At 43.2% G+C, this 17,451-nt stretch overlaps 1 protein-coding gene across 3 annotated transcripts in view; it reads right to left on the bottom strand.

Annotated features, from left to right (window-relative positions):
- The window catches only part of LOC124147079 (tyrosine-protein phosphatase non-receptor type 9-like), a 33,045-nt gene that overhangs the window by 8,958 nt on the left and 6,636 nt on the right, over positions 1–17,451 (bottom strand). For all 3 annotated transcript variants that reach the window (XM_046517688.2, XM_046517689.2, XM_046517687.2), the window contains 7 exons: positions 16,343–16,467; positions 15,253–15,358; positions 13,148–13,258; positions 4,952–5,640; positions 4,244–4,404; positions 2,642–2,720; positions 780–930 (listed from right to left, as the gene is read on the bottom strand). In XM_046517688.2, coding sequence (XP_046373644.1) covers positions 780–930; positions 2,642–2,720; positions 4,244–4,404; positions 4,952–5,640; positions 13,148–13,258; positions 15,253–15,358; positions 16,343–16,467 — 1,422 coding nt within the window. The remainder of the gene's footprint in view (positions 1–779; positions 931–2,641; positions 2,721–4,243; positions 4,405–4,951; positions 5,641–13,147; positions 13,259–15,252; positions 15,359–16,342; positions 16,468–17,451) is intronic.

Raw genomic sequence — 17,451 nt, 5'->3', positions numbered from 1 at the left:
GATTGAAATTATCCCCACCCTCATTTGAACCAAAGTCCAACTTGTTGCCTTAGAAATGCAACAAATACAAATTTCAAAAATTCCTGAATAGCAACAGTCATCAGTTTAAATTGATTTGGGGGTGTGAGGGATGGGAGGTATCTTGCCTAAGATATTGATTCCCCAGGTAAGGTCTAGTAGGCTATTTCATCCCTTGGGTAGAACTGGCCAGGTGAAGGTTTTTATGAGTGAGTTGGGTTTAACTCTGCTTTTAACAGTATTCCAGTTATATCACAGAGTGTCAGCTTAATGTGGGAGGAAAGCCTGAAGTGATGCAGGTCTTGGACGTTTACTACTTTGATGAAACCCATGAGCACAGGTACGGTGCTGACCAGGATTCGAACCCACAATAACAAGATTCTGGCATGCACAAGGGACGCGACTCTGCACAGAAAATTGCGGCACCATAGACGATTGGGCCACCAGGGCTCCTACTGGATTTTATGAGCTGAGCAGTGATGTCAAATACATTCCCCGAACACCATGCTACTCACACATGCCAATCCTGAGAGTAATGAACATGATCAAGATTGCTTTCCATTCACATTTGCATGGAAATTAACTTTTGGCCTTGAAACAAACCCCTCTTTGAATTTTTGCAACTGTGAATGGGCAAGCAGAATCACATGAAACATGTCAACATTATGTCCTTGTTGGCAGCCAACGGACTTGTATGCATTGCAAGACAGGGACAGGCCAGTGAGACAATAGGATTCTATAAGAGTAGGAATGGTACATACCTTGGTGTTATGCAAGAGAAGCTTAGTTTCAGTGTAGTCTTTGCGTGTACTGATACCATTGTTGTAGACAATAAACTCCTCAAACTGCTCGTCTGTCTGCTCCTCGTTGGGCCAGTACTGGCCACATTTCATCCTCTGTCGCTCAATTGTCCTGAAACAACAGAGCTACCCATTTACCCAACACATGTACTGCAAGACCAACACACCATTCAGAGATGGGACATCCAAGTCAGACTGAAAACAACAGAGCTACCCATTTACCCAACACATGTACTGCAAGACCAACACACCGTTCAGAGATGGGACATCCAAGTCAGACTGAAAACAACAGAGCTACCCATTTAACCAACACATGTACTGCAAGACCAACACATCATTCAGAGATGGGACATCCAAGTCTGCAACAGCAGGGTCAGTCATTTACCCAATTCATGGTTTGCAGATGAATACATCATTAAGTATATTCTCAAGTGTGTTCATGTGGAGAGATATTGTCAACAAGGCATGATACACCATCATGACCATGACTAGTTGGGGGCAGCGTAAGTTAGTTTCATGAGATTATTACTGAAGCTAGGTTATAAGAATTAGTGATTCAATGACATCCCAGAAAATGTGTATCTTTTCCAATGATAATTGATGAGGTGAGGTGAAATGCGGTTTAACATCAAGTTTAATAATATTATGCTTATATAGTGATGTGTGCTTGAGTGAGTGAGTGAGTGAGTGAGTGAGTGAGTGAGTGAGTGAGTGAGTGAGTGAGTGAGTGAGTGAGTGAGTGAGTGAGTGAGTGAGTGAGACGCTTTTAACAATATTCACGCCAATCTCATTAAAATCAGATCTAAGTTCTCCTGCCGCTAAACAAAGATCTGAGAACATCCCATTACAGGTCACGTCCTTTCACGAACTTTGACCAACCACTGAAACGACTTACAAGATGTTGACATCAGCCAATTTGAAAGTAGCTTTCTTGAGCTTTACGGCACTCATTTCAACCTACAACTTCCATTTCAGGCTATGCTTAAAAAATATGCTGCCACAGTTCTCGATTAAAATTTTGAAAACTGAACAAACATACATTCCGGAATGTCTAATATATGGTTGAGATTGTATGACAGTGCTTCCCAAGTACTGTGCAACGCCTCCTCCGTTGATCCGACGGAAGCAAGAGATAGATGATAATTTTGACGGAATCAGTCGTACGAGCCGTAACTGTCGTTGGGAAGCGACGCTTTGATTGGTCAGATGTAAGGTCGTTCTGACGTGACCCGTAAAGGAATGTCCTCAGATCTTTGTTTAGCTATAGCGAGAACTAGGATCTGATTTTAATGAGATTGTATTCAAGCGGGAGACACCAGAAATGGGCTTCACATATCTGTTTCAGGGGAAGGATGTTTTAACACATTTTTCATGTTGATAGTTAAATCAATTATAAATGTGTCTACATCTATCAGAGAAGGCTCTGTTCTCTTAACTAGGTGTTTGCAGTGGTCATAAACTATTTACAATGATATTGATTTTTCTAGTTGTATATTTGTTTTTCTAATCCATCAAAGAATGAAAGGTCGTTCCAATAAATATAAATTTCGAGTAATGTTATAGGATTTTTAATAATGTGGCTTTGGGTAGATTCATTAACTGACAAATCTAGTGTCACCTTATCCATTGTATACAGATGTCAAATCCAAGCTGTAACGTTACCATGGTTACAGTCATGGCTACAGTCATGGTTAATTGTGATAACAAAGGACTTCCAGTGACACAGTTTCCTTGTTGGAAAAGACAGAAACAGAGCACCTTCTTCCTGATTGAGGGTCATTGTAGAGGGGGGAAATCAAGGACAATCAACGACTTTCTCTCACCTTGTTGTCATGACGATCACTTGACACTGGTAATTCCACACCATGGACCAAAAGTCCACAAATGTTTTGGGTAATGGACCTAATAAAAGACAAACAGAATACATATTCTATATACATATCTATTTCACTGTCATTTTAATTATTCATAACTGACCATTTATTGGATCAATGGGAGGAATAGAAATAGAGTAATTGGTATGTTTAATTAAACTGACAAGTAGTAAATGAAAATTTGTGTGTGTGTGTGTGTGTGTGTGTGTTAGAGTGTGTTAGTGTATGTGTGTCATGTATCATGTGTGTGTGTCTTGTGTGTGTCACGTATCATGTGTGTGTGTCATGTATCATGTGTGTCACGTATCATGTGTGTCTTGTGTGTGTCACGTATCATGTGTGTGTGTCTTGTGTGTGTCACGTATCATGTGTGTGTGTCTTGTGTGTGTCACGTATCATGTGTGTCTTGTGTGTCACGTATCATGTGTGTGTGTCACGTATCGTGTATGTCATGTATCATGTGTGTGTCTTGTGTGTGTCATGTATCATATGTGTGTCTCTTGTGTGTGTCACGTATGTGTGTGTGTCTTGTGTGTGTCACGTATCATGTGTGTGTCATGTATCATGTGTGTGTGTCTTGTGTGTGTCACGTATCATGTGTGTGTCACGTATCATGAGCGTGTCATGTATCATGTGTGTGTGTCTTGTGTGTGTCATGTATCATGTGTGTGTGTCTTGTGTGTGTCATGTATCATGTGTATGTCTTGTGTGTGTCACGTATCATGTGTGTGTGTCTTGTGTGTGTCACTTATCATGTGTGTGTCATGTATCGTGTGTGTGTCTTGTGTGTGTCACGTATCATGTGTGTGTGTCTTGTGTGTGTCACGTATCATGTGTGTGTTTTATGTGTGTCACGTATTATGTGTGTGTCATGTATCATGTGTGTGTCTTGTGTGTGTCATGTATCATGTGTGTGTCTTGTGTGTGTCACGTATGTGTGTGTGTCTTGTGTGTGTCACATATCATGTGTGTATCATGTATCATGTGTGTGTGTCTTGTGTGTGTCATGTATCATGTGTGTGTGTCTTGTGTGTGTCACTTATCATGTGTGTCATGTATCATGTGTGTGTGTCTTGTGTGTGTCACATATCATGTGTGTGTGTCACGTATCATGTGTGTGTGTCTTGTGTGTGTCACGTATCATGTGTGTGTGTGTCTTGTGTGTTACGCATCATGTGTGTGTCTCTTGTGTGTGTCACGTATCATGTGTGTGTGTCATGTATCATGTGTGTGTCATGTATCATGTGTGTGTCACGTATCATGTGTGTGTGTCATGTATTATGTGTGTGTGTGTGTCTTGTGTGTATATATATATATATATCTTTCAGCTATGACTGCTGCAAATAAAAGCAACAAAACCATTTCAATAATCATATGAAATTTTGCTAAAATCCATGTTGAAGTTTACATGTATACAGGCATACAAATCCCACTAAAAGTGCTCTGTAGAATATCCCAGGTATTAAACACATACATCATTATATATGTAGATAGTCAGAAGTATTTCCCCAGGTTTCGTCTGCCAAGTGTTTATTGGAATGGTAAACTCACCCTGTGTACTGATGTAAGAGTTTTTCTGCATGTAGCCGTCGACAAAGTTGGCGTTGATGTAGTCGGAGGTGGGGTCTGCATCCATGACAGGCAGGACAACACGACTATGGTCGAAACACAGCACATCGGTGTAGCGATTCTTTGGCAGATTGACACGAGCTCTGGAACAAGAAATGTACTTAACACAACTTCAACAGACGCCATACATTTGTCACTGTTTTACACTTGGAATGATCAGCATATGTACAAAAAGTTTGCCCTAAAACATGAATATTGGGATAATTAGGGACATAAAGTGTGTGTTTGTGTTTGTCGTATTTTGCCGCAGTCAGAAATATTCTTGTCATATGACAGCAGTCGGTAAATAATCCAGACATTAGAAGCAACGATCCTCATATACTGAACACAGCAAGTTCAGGACCATGAATACTTCTGGGGATATTTTTTTGTAGTGAAGACTGAGCACAAAATTATCCCCCAAAATATTCATTGTCCAAAACGTTTTCTGTTCAGTTTATGAGCATGATATACGTAATGAGATGAATGACAACATCAGTGTTCAAAACTAAGTAGGAAAATCAAGGTGTATTTGTCATATTCCTAATGACACAAAATATGAAATAAGGGGGTCATGAGATTCAAACACCAATGTAGAAAACTCAAGAACCGCAGGACCCCTGCAGGTAACACAAGCCAAATATCACTCACTTGGATGCGTTGAATGTGCCTGTGGGTGCCTCCATTTTGATTCTGGCATACTCTGAGAATAGTCCTTTCCTCCGCAGTGACTTGACATGTTCCACCAGCTGCTTCAGGTTCATACCGCCCTGATCCGGCATGTGAATGGAGTCATCCAGGATGTTCGACCCTGACGATGGAGGTCGCCGCTTGATCGGCAAATCAGAAACTTGCTGATCGTTGGGTGAATTATCCACTGTGCTTGAATCAGAGATTCTCTTCCTGGAATCAGCGTTACTTCTACCATCCGACGTCCGGCGTTTCTTACCTGACATCAGAATAGAATCAGACTCTTTTTCAATGAACACATCCTTGTTCCCATCCCGAACATCTTCCCGTTCCTTCTCCCGGTCCTCATGGTTGTGTTTCTCATTCACTGTTTCCTTGGAAGTCTCTGAGTCCATATCACTGAAATGCAGATCCATATCACTGGATAGACTGCGGGTGACGGAGCTCCGTGATTCGCCGTCTCCTGTGGAGCTGTACGAGCGTTTCCGGCTGATGAAGTAGGAGTCCATGTCTACTGTTTCACTGATGGCTATCTTATAACACAACTGCAGCCAAGCCTTGTGGCTGGTGGGGACGCTTCCCCCTAGATGTTCCGGGATAGAATCTCGGGGGATATACTGGGACAGCTGGGACAAGCTCACAGTGTAAACCTGAAACACAGCAGCAATGGTGGAGTCTATACTGAGTGAGTGAGTGAGTGAGTGAGTGAGTGAGTGAGTGAGTGAGTGAGTGAGTGAGTGAGTGAGTGAGTGAGTGAGTGATAGGGGAGGGATGGAGAGAGAGAAGAGAGACAGTGAAGAAGAGGGATAAGGAAGAAGAGAGGGGTGAGAAAGAGAGAGAGAAAGAGAGAGAGAAGAGAGAAGAAGAAGAGAGACAATGAAAAAGAGCGAGATAAGGAAGAGAGGAAGAGAGAGATAAGGAAGAGAGGGAGAGAGAGAAGAGGGATAGGGAGAGAAGGAAGAGAGTGTGAGAGAAAGAGTGAGAGGAAGAGAGAGAGGAAAAGAGAGATGGTGAAAGAGGTGTTCTACATAAATTAGGGGTGTCACAATCACTTTCCTCCCCTATCTATACATATCATGATACATGAGGAGACACTATAAGATCTGTACGATCGCAATTCTCACATGCACCATTTTTGCATGAAATTCTTCAGGTTGTAGCATCTACAATTCTAAAGAGGTTGTTGCTTTTGATGAAACTATTTACAAGTCATTTCATGAGTGAATGACTGTCAAAGGAACATTGACATTTTACACAATGATGACATATCATTGTTGTTGAGTTGTTACTTGGAATTCATCTTAGGTGATTGCAAAAACCTTTGATTTTTCATGACTGAATCTGAAATTTCATGAAATTTTAACCATGTTTCCAAATTTGACCTCTTGTGACCATGACCTTACAAGTAGGTCATCAAAAACTTAATGCAATTGAGACCCACACCTTAGATATCATGTATAAGTTTCATCAAATTCCAATCATTAACATAGCAAATTAGTAAAATCTAAATATTTTTTACATTTATATACTTATCCTGCATTACTCCTTAATGCATTCACTGCTTACCTTACGACAACAAGAAGGACAGCGCAACAGCGATGGTCCTGGGTGAAGAAATCAAGTTGTTGTTCTGAAGTCCCACTTTAACTAACCACCATCACTGTCCTGTGACCTTGATGACACCTAAGGTCACCTTCTTCAGATCACTGCCTGTCGCCCAAGCTCTTAGAAAACCATACTTTTGAGGTTTCTAAAGCCAAAGTGGGGAGGCAAGTCTGTGACGGGTGGGCCTTAAGGGTAGTAATGCAGGTTTAGTATACAAATGTAAAAATTATTTAGAATTTACTAAATTTTTTACTTATCCTGCATTACTCCTAAATGCATCTGTATCGGAAGGTTTGGAGGTGGGGCTAACCTTCTGAATACAGAAACCTCAATAATTCACACCCTGCAATACGACACCAGTTGGTCGATAAACAGTGAAGCGGAATTCCCTATACACATTTAGTAATAAAGAAAATAATAGCTGATCAGCTAATTCTTTACTTACTACGTCATAGAGCCGTCGTTAACAAACAGGATTGTCTAATATTCTTCCACTGGCAGAAACTGAGCGACTGCACATCGAAGTAGGCTGGCTCTGTATATGGAGAGTTCATGTGTCAGACCTAAAAAAACATCTTTCTCTGATTGTTCTAATAGAACAATTGCCTTGTAAAGCCATGGTAAAGGCTAACACCCTAAACTCGTGAGGGTAATTCGATCTCGGCTGATTCAGTTTGGCGACCTCGTAAGCCTGAAGGATGACTGTGCATAACCATTTTGATATGGTGTTACCACTAACTTTGGTCGTGGATGTAGGAGACACAGGTATAAATAACAGCTTCCTCGAACAACGCCTTGTCTTGGAGAGGCGGATGAAAACTCGAAGTGCTCGCACCGAGCCCAGGAGAAGTTCACCCTCATCTACGGCTCCCACAATAGTCGATATTGGTGGGATGGTGAAGGAATGATCGGGTTGGCCTTGTAGTAGATTTTTGCAATAAAATCCCAGCACAACTAGAGATGTACTGCCCCGTGCGTTCCATGCTCGAAGCAGACCCGGGTGATGCTGCTCGCATGTAGTTCACTCACCCGTGCCGCCGTAGCTAATGCCAAGAGAAAACCTTGTTTCCTTGGTGAGGTCATAAAATGAGGAAGGATAGCGGGGCTCGAAGGCGGGGCCCTCGCAAACCTCAAAGTACCACATTCAAGTCCCAAGTAAGTGGGTGGAACTTGGCCTTCTGATCCTCAAGCCTGAATGAGCGTAATAGGGCCTGTCATCTTGCGATTATCCGGAACGACCAACACTGCATTAAGTGCAACCAAATACGTAGTAATGGTGCTCCCTTCCAAGTGTCTTTGGGTGCGCAAATGTAGGAGGTATTCCGCTAGGAATCGTTGTGACACAATCCTGGGGTCTTGAGTCTTTGCCTTGCAAAAAGTCTCAAAAGAACAGTGTTCCCGCTGGCTTTTGAAAATGACAGTTCTAGTGGCAGCTCTAATAATTACCAGTCCCCTCCCTAATTTTGGCCAGTCCCAACTTTCAACAAATAAAACAATATATGAAAATTACCTGGCTTTAATTCTTTCAACATCATGTTCAGTGCAAAGATGTCATCTCTCGTCTCTCATTAGATCTATACATCATTCACACTAACTTAAGTCATAATTTTCTCCATTTTTATAATATTTTGAGACAAAGTCACTACAAATGGATATTTAACCTCGAAGCAAAGCAAATTGTTATTTCCTTGCAATAAAAATAGACAAGGGGAAACCCTGATGGTAACAGACAAGCTGATTTCATTGTAAAATGTACTAATATGAATATCGCCAATTTTTGGTTCATCAACAAAGATTTATATGGTACTTTATTTGCCGGTCCAGAGGGACTGGCAGTCACCTGAATTACTGGTCCAAGCCTAATTTTACAGGTAAAAAAACTGGTAATTACTGGCAAAAGAGAACACTGATGATCCCCACTTGTCAATGGGAGAGAAATGATGAGCTAAAGCTATAGCTTTAGCTGCCATCGCCGAATAGCCCTTCACACTTAACGCCTTTTAAAGATGAACCAAGCTTGCAGACGCAACCTGTCTGACGTTGGTTGAGACAATTTGCTGTGAGGGTGGATGAGTATGTTGGAACACTGTAGGAGAGATAGTGGATCGTATTCTGCTAGATTTTTCCAAGCTCGAAGAACCACCCTCTTGCCGGCCACCAGGATGTCACCAAAGTGAGAGCAAGATACCTCGTCTTCTTGATCCCCTGAATCACCTTGGGAAGTAAAACTGGTGGCAGAAAAGCATACTCTTTTAGCCCTTCCCAAGGGATGCTGAATGTGTCAACTGCCCAAGCTTGCGGATCTGGTAACAGGGAGACATACGTCATGAGTTGGTGGTTTAGGCAAGTAGCAAACAAGTCGATGTTTGGTTGCCCGAACTTCTGAAGCAGTAACTGGAATGCTGCTGTGTGAAGTTTCCCCTCGGTGGGAGCCACCCTGTCTGGACGTGATATGGCATCAGCCAGTAAGTTCCAACATCCGGGCATGTGCTGAACTATGAACTGTAGTTGCAGATGATCCATCAGAACCACCTGAATGTCTGTTGAAGTAAAGAATTGGAGTGTGTTGTTTCCTGATTGAGCTGGTATCATACCACAGTGCTGTTGTCTGTGGATATTGCGAGGTGGGCTGAGTGTAGCTGATTCTGCCAATGGGATATAGCCAGAATTAACTTCCAAATCCAAGTTGTTCAGAAGGCTTTGATGACCCTACTAGATAAGGAGTCATGTGCCAAATTCCCCGTACATGCTGGCGTACTAGCGCTGCCCAGCGATGTATGCTGTACCAGAAAGCACATTAGGCGTTTGCTACATGTTAGGCACAGGTGTAGGCACTAACACTTGTGCCAAAGTTGTTGGAACAGCGCTAAGCTGATCATGTGTCGGTTGCGTAACCAGGTACACTGTAAGCCCTTGGGTACATGTCATTGTAGAGGCCTTGATTGGTAGGCAGACGCTGCGCTCAGCGCAGGTCTATGAGACAATGCTCATCGGTGATGACTGGATCATGTGCCGGTTGTGTAACCTACTACACTGTCATTGTAGAGGCCTTGATTAGTACTCAGACGCTGCCCTTGGCGCAGGTCTATGAGACAATGCTCATCGGTGATGACTGGATCATGTGCCGGTTGTGTAACCTACTACACTGTCATTGGTATCCAAGTTGTTTATGTGACACTTTCGATGAGCACGGGACCATAGCCCTGAGGCTGTCTGGCCTTACAGGTGAGCACCCCAGCCCTGAAAAGAGATGTCTATGAACAGGTGTAGATTCGGGGATAACCCGAATAAAGAGACTCCCCCTAAGACATTCAACTCTACCGTCCACCAAATGAGGTAAGGCCTTAGTTGAGCCGGTAGAGTGATGGCCTTGCGTGGATCCAGACGCTGTGTCAGGAACTGTTGAATTGGTCGCAGTTGTAATCGGACTATGCTGGTTAAGTCCTGTGCCGAGGTGAGTAACCCTAACAACACTTGCCATTGGTGAAGCGTGCATGGTTGGTGTAGAGCAGATGATAAGAGGCGTAGAAGCTTGCACCATCTGTCCCTCGATACTGATAGGAGATCCTGGTCTGTCTGGAACAGGCCTCCTATGAACTGAAGCCAATAGGAAGGAGTGAACGTAGACTTTGCCTCGTTGATTATTCATCCCAGTAGATATAGTAGCCGTCAGCATGGTGAATTCCCGGTGGTGTACTAACATTGGCGCGTGTTGATGACACAGTAGACAGTCCTCTATCTACGACTCTAACCAAGTGTTCGTCAGCTGTAGATACACAGACATTGGCTTCATTACTCCTGTAAATAGCCATGGGGTCACAGAAATGCCAAATGGGAACACTACCCATTGGTAGTGAACCCCATTGAACTGGAACCTGAGGAGTCTGTGGTCTGAGGGATGGATATTCGACACTGATCAAGGATCGAACGCATTGATGTTGGTTCTGAGTAGTCTCAACGTGGTAAGGCTGCAATAATGTGGACGCTTAAGATAATGTTCGTAGAACACGGAGAGATTGTGGATCATTCTCATCTTGTCTGAGTCCTTCATGGGTAGCAGGCAGATGTGAGAATAAAACCCTGGTGATAAATCGGGGTTGTGAGCCATCTCTACAGCTCTTTTCACCAACAATATGTCTATGTTGGATTTTCCAAGGCGGAGGAGCTGTGGTCAACAGTGGGGTTACCTCTATGTGTAGATGGAAACCGTGATGTAGTACGATGAGAACGTAATCGTCCATGAGATTTGCCTCTGCCCCGCCCTTTCCCATGAAGGAAATACTGGTCTTCCTTGAGAGATGCGCGTCTAGGCTTATAATTGCCTAACTTGCCAGGCCGCTGGGATAGACTAAATGAGATGTGCTCTAGAGTCTTTAGTGCAGTGTCATTCCAAGTGTCTTTGGGAACTTGGCGTGAGTGTCTGCGATCTGTTCATTGAACAGGGAAGTAGATGACCAAGGTTGACATAGCGGCCTGCGCTTGAAATGAAGGTCCCAGTTGAAAAGCACAAAAGTCTGCGTGTGACGGTAATCTGTCAGAGCGGCTTCAAGATGAATTTTCATGTTGTCAATCTGATGCTGTAGGAAAATCACCATAGTTTGGAAATGATTTAATCGGATAGGGTTATCCTCTGATAGATCCTGATCCACTTCATGCACTGACAATGTTGGTGGCTTAAATGACGAAGGAAATTTAGGCTTAGAGAAGTCTTCATCCAATGACCTCGTGGTGTCCCTCTTATTTACCCCATTACCAGGAGAGGGCGCCACTGACACAAGATGGTCTGCTACCCAATCAGGTACTTGCTCTAAACCGGCAATCTGCTCCAGTGCGTAATGCCTCTTCTATCAGAAGGCTTTGATGACCCTACTAGATAAGGAGTCATGTGCCAAATTCCCCGTACATGCTGGCGTACTAGCGCTGCCCAGCGATGTATGCTGTACCAGAAAGCACATTAGGCGTTTGCTACATGTTAGGCACAGGTGTAGGCACTAACACTTGCGCCAAAGTTGTTGGAACAGCGCTAAGCTGATCATGTGTCGGTTGCGTAACCAGGTACACTGTAAGCCCTTGGGTACATGTCATTGTAGAGGCCTTGATTGGTAGGCAGACGCTGCGCTCAGCACAGGTCTATGAGACAATGCTCATCGGTGATGACTGGATCATGTGCCGGTTGTGTAACCTACTACACTGTCATTGTAGAGGCCTTGATTGGTACGCAGACGCTGCCCTTGGCGCAGGTCTATGAGACAATGCTCATCGGTGATGACTGGATCATGTGCCGGTTGTGTAACCTACTACACTGTCATTGTAGAGGCCTTGATTGGTACGCAGACGCTGCGCTCGGCTCAGGTCTATGAGACAATGCTCATCGATGATGACTGGATCACTGAAGAAGCGCTTGGACCATTGTCAAATTATCATTTGGGAACAGTGTTGACGCCTGAGCGTGCATCTTCTGCGCTGGATATGTTGGAACAGCGCTAAGCTAATCATGCGTTGCCTGATTATATATACGCAACTCACTGTTACGACAAAGCGAGTAGTATTTAAGAACACAAGAATATGTTATACATACATAGCTGAGAATTGTAAACAATTTGACTACCTTGGCAGGCAAACAAATGTAACAGAATTCAAAATGACGGCGAACAACAAATATGTGGCACAGAAAAAGATAGTCTTTTTACGCCTAATTAATTCACATAAAACTACACAACATAGTGATAGTAATATGAAAAGAATACATCACCCATCGCAAATAAATTTTAGACGTAGATGAAAACTGATGGTCGAAATTAATCCAAAAGGAGAGCTCCGTTGGGACAAGTCCTCGCTGCAGTGCAACAAGCAGTGATGTGAAGAAGGTGACCTCAGGTGTCATCAGAGGTCACAGGGCAGCGGTGGGGGTCAGTAAAAGTGGGACTTCAGAACAACAACTTTATTTCATCACCTAGGACCATCGCTGTTGCACTGTCCTTGTTGTCATAAGGTAAGCAGTGAATGCATGAAGGAGTAATGCAGGATAAGTAAAAAATAAAGATCTTAGGAAGCCCAACAAACATTGAGTGACCTTGCCCTTCAATCACTTGTGAGAACATTAAATGTGCAACTTAAGTGGTATCACAAATATGAAGTCTCCCTATCAAACTGCCAATACTTCCTGAATGAAACTCTTTACAAGTCAGGGATCAAACCTGACCTGAAACAGTCATGTGTCCAAATTGTGTTAAGGTATCAAGATACCCAGGAAAAATTTAAATTTTAATGGTCCTCAGGATAACCTTAACATCAGACACACTGATTCATGTCAGCAGAGAAGAGCCAGTTGCATCCCCAGGTCCTGGTTTTCAAAGCAACCATAATGTAACAACTATCCTAACTCCAATACATTACCAACTTACGGCAGCCGTAGCGCTACTATCGCTTTGTGGGACTGTACCCTCAATCTTTGAGACTTAAAATTATACACAGTCGGGTATAATAAAGAAAACTAGTTCAGAGTAGTTTCTGACAGTAAAGTGTAACTTTCCAAAGATGACAAACACTTACCCTATCACGTAACTTTTCCCTGACAAACAGTCGGAGGATCTTGAAAGGGGCCTTGAACCACAGGGGGGCTGTGACAATGAGGACTTTCTTCAATCTGGCCGGGTAACCACCCTAGAAACATTACACGATCATAGTCACACCATCCACCATCACATTCCTGCATCAGCCCAACAAACATAATTGTGACACAGAGCGGAACAATATTTACAGGAAAAGAAAACAAAGTGACTCATAACGAGGCAGGCATCAACAATATCTCAGCCATATGATGGAAGGAAGTGAAGTAAACACCTTTCAAAAGTCATTGCAGGGAATGTGTGAGTGAATGAATAAAGTTATAGTCAGCTATAGTCAGCTATAGTCAGTTATAGTCAGTTATAGTCAGCTATAGTCAGTTATAGTCAGCATAGTCAGCTATAGTCAGTTATAGTCTGTTATAGTCAGCTATAGTCAGTTATAGTCAGTTATAGTCAGCATAGTCAGCTATAGTCTGTTATAGTCAGCTATAGTCAGCTATAGTCAGTTATAGTCAGCATAGTCAGCTATAGTCAGTTATAGTCTGTTATAGTCAGCTATAGTCAGTTATAGTCAGCATAGTCAGCTATAGTCAGTTATAGTCTGTTATAGTCAGCTATAGTCAGTTATAGTCAGCTATAGTCAGTTATAGTCAGCTATAGTCAGTAATATTCCAATGGCTGAAGCATTGATCACATAATCAGAGAACAATGACATACAATCAGTCACAGAACCAATCTCATTAAAATCAGATCTTAGTTCTTGCTTCCGCCATACAAAGATCTTAGGACATCCTATTATGGGTCATGTCAGAACAACCTTTCTGACCAGTGAAATGACTGACAAGAACGGAAGTGGACATTAGCTAATCAGAAAGCAGCTTTCTTGAGCGTTATGACACTAGCTTACAACTGGCGACTTCCATTCCAGACTATGCTTTGAAAAATATTTTGACAAAGTTCTCTATTCAAAATTTGAAAACTGAATAAAAGAAAATGCTGGATTGTATGATAGACGGCTAAGTTTGCATGGTAGTAATTCCCATAGGCTATAGAAAGGCTCAAATGCTTATCCCATGGAAGGAAAGATAGACAATGATTTTGATGGAATCGGTCGTACAGCCCAGAAATGTTGTTCTGATAACCTGTGTTAACCCTTTCAAGGCTACACATTCTGACTGTCACTTTCCCGATCTGGTAGGCACACTCTGATCATCTTCCCGGGGCAAAAACGTCCACTAGGCTTTTAATCAAAGTCTTGTTTCCACCCTTGCCAAATCAAGCCCAAATTCCTGTGCTAAATATGCTTGGACTATCGCACATATTGACAGTCCAATCAGAGAACGTTTCACAACATCAATATCCACGACTGGTACACCTTCGAATGAAAGTGATTTACTGCTGCCTGCCTTTGTTGAAACGCCTTTTTCATCTTTTAAACCCCCCAACGATTGCTGTTTTTGTGTCAGGATGAAATCGTGAATGTTTTCGTTATCTGATCGACTAGGTCGTTGCCAATGGTAGTCGGCATCTTTGTGAAGCTATATGAGATAAGAAAAGCTATCTGATTGGATATCTCGTTTTCATTACAAGGTTCACAACTCGTGATCTACAAGCAACGCCAGGGTCGAGCCAAGAAAAGTGGCCTTGACGTGGCAAGGGTAGAAACTAGGCTTTGAAATAGGCTAGTGGACACTCTTGCCTCGGGAAGATGACTGAGTGAGTATGGTTTTACTCCGCTTTTAGCAATATTCCAGCAATATCACGGCGGGGGACACCAGAAATGGGCTTCACACATTGTACCCATGTCGGGAATCGAACCCGGGTCTTCGGCGTGATGAGCGAACGCTTTAACCACAAGGCTACCCGACCGCCCCCTCGGGAAGATGAACTCAGATCTGATTTTAAAGATATTGTCAAAGGACCTCCTAATTCCATAATCCCAAACTTCCTTATTCTTTGGTATGCAGGTATTTGGTGAACATTTCCTGGTATGGAGGGTGGCTGAAAGGTCTGAGCCAAACTAAAAAGGATGTCTGCAATAGGCATACAACTTTTCAGCCACCCATGGTATATATGTTGTGTTCCTACCTTCAACAGGTTGAGAATCTTGATGCTGAGCTCATAGTCAAAGTTAGCATACTTTGAGTCTGTCATGTCATAGACAAACACCAGGCCATGGCGCTGAGTCTCCAGGCTGCCACAAACAGAAACATCAGGTATATGTTAGTTTATAACACCATGACAGAATAATGACATCAGTGTTAGAAATTGGAGCTAGTCCTGTAGTCCTTACCAAACTGCCCAATAGTAAAGGTATCCTAAGGACTAGTAGAAATTGGCCCATTTTAAGGGTTTTGCTATATGTTATCATATAAGGACTAGTGGACAAAAACTGTTAGTTTCTAACCCTGTGACATGAGGTGAGGTAAAATGGGGCTAATGTCGCGGGCAAGATTATTTCAGTTATATACTATAGCGATGTCGTCTCTATCATGTTGTGTTGTGTCATGTTGTGCGTGTGAGGCTGTGTGTGGAGGATACTGACTCCGAGCCGAGCAGTTCTTGTTTTAGCCCCTTAATGCTGAACACCAGGCAGGGTAACAACAAGTATTTGTTAATGTCTTTTGGTATGACGTGGCCGGGGGTCAAACTCACGACCTCCCGCTCTCCGGTTGGACGCTCTACCACTAGCCCACAGAGGTGGTCAATAATGCTATAACAACACCATGGCAACAAAATAACTGCATCAAATTCAGTTGTGACTTGAGTAATGCAACTAGATACAAGTATTTCAAACTGTTCACGTGTCTGATGACTAACAAACTAATGGCTGTGTCTAACCCTGTTTCACTGTTTCAATGATGCAGAATCTGGAAAGGTACAATATATTTATTTGTTACTCTTAAGTTTAAGTATGACTGCTTAAAAATCGCTCTTGATATCTGAAACATAGTGGCGAGTGAGTATGGTTTTACGCCGCTTTAAGCAATATTTCAGCAATATAATGGCAGCGGACACCAGAAATGGGCTTCACACATTGTACCCATGTCGGGAATCGAACCCAAGTCTTCAGCGTGACGAGCGAACGCTTTAACCACTAGGCTACCCGACCGCCCCTGAAACTTAGTAAACAACAACAGTATATAGAATTGCCTTCTCCTGGACTGCCAGGCCCTACCTGTGTAGTGCCGCGTCAAGCTGGTAGATGAGACCTTTCAGGACAATCTGGTGGGTGGTCTTGGGGGGTTGATGGTTCCGGGCGGTGAACAATGCAAGGGCAGCACCGCTGTTGTCTCGACCATTCTGTACATATACAAAACAATGTCACACATGTCGTGCATGATAACTAACACTTGTACAGGAAACATGTAGAACAGGATAACATGTTGGGCAGGATAACATGTTGGGCAGGATACCACTCGGCATGAAGGATTACAAAAATATTGGGATTTCACAATAGAGCAGGAAGTAAAGTGTCATGCACCCACGCACGCACACACGCCATCCCCCCATAGGGATCATCAAATGGTTCTATCCCACCCCTAATAAACATTTAACACCAAGTGGAACATCAGAGCCCAAGTAAACACCAAGTGGAACATCCCACCCCAAGTAAACACCAAGTGGAACATCCCACCCCAAGTAAACACCAAGTGGAACATCCCACCCCAAGTAAACACCAAGTGGAACATCCCACCCCAAGTAAACACCAAGTGGAGTAAACACCAAGTGGAACATCCCACCCCAAGTAAACACCAAGTGGAACATCCCACCCCAAGTAAACACCAAGTGGAACATCCCACCCAAAGTAAACACCAAGTGGAACATCCCACCCCAAATAACACCAAGTGGAACATCCCACCCCAAGTAAACACCAAGTGGAACATCCCACCCAAAGTAAACACCAAGTGGAACATCCCACCCCAAATAACACCAAGTGGAACATCCCACCCCCAGTGGAACATCCCACCCCAAGTAAACACCAAGTGGAACATCCCACCCCAAGTAAACACCAAGTGGAACATCAGAGCCCAAGTAAACACCAAGTGGAACATCCCACCCCCAGTAAACACCAAGTGGAACATCCCACCCCAAGTAAACACCAAGTGGAACATCCCACCCCAAGTAAACACCAAGTGGAACATCCCACCCCAAGTGGAACATTCCACCCCAAGTAAACACCAAGTGGAACATCCCACCCCAAGTAAACACCAAGTGGAACATCCCACCCCAAGTGGAACATCCCACCCCAAGTAAACACCAAGTGGAACATCCCACCCCAAGTAA

Source organism: Haliotis rufescens, unplaced genomic scaffold (assembly GCF_023055435.1).
Source record: "Haliotis rufescens isolate VD_foot unplaced genomic scaffold, xgHalRufe1.0.p SCAF_1, whole genome shotgun sequence".
NCBI classification, from domain to species: Eukaryota; Metazoa; Mollusca; class Gastropoda; order Lepetellida; family Haliotidae; genus Haliotis; species Haliotis rufescens.
This window is presented reverse-complemented; position numbering and strand designations above follow the sequence as displayed.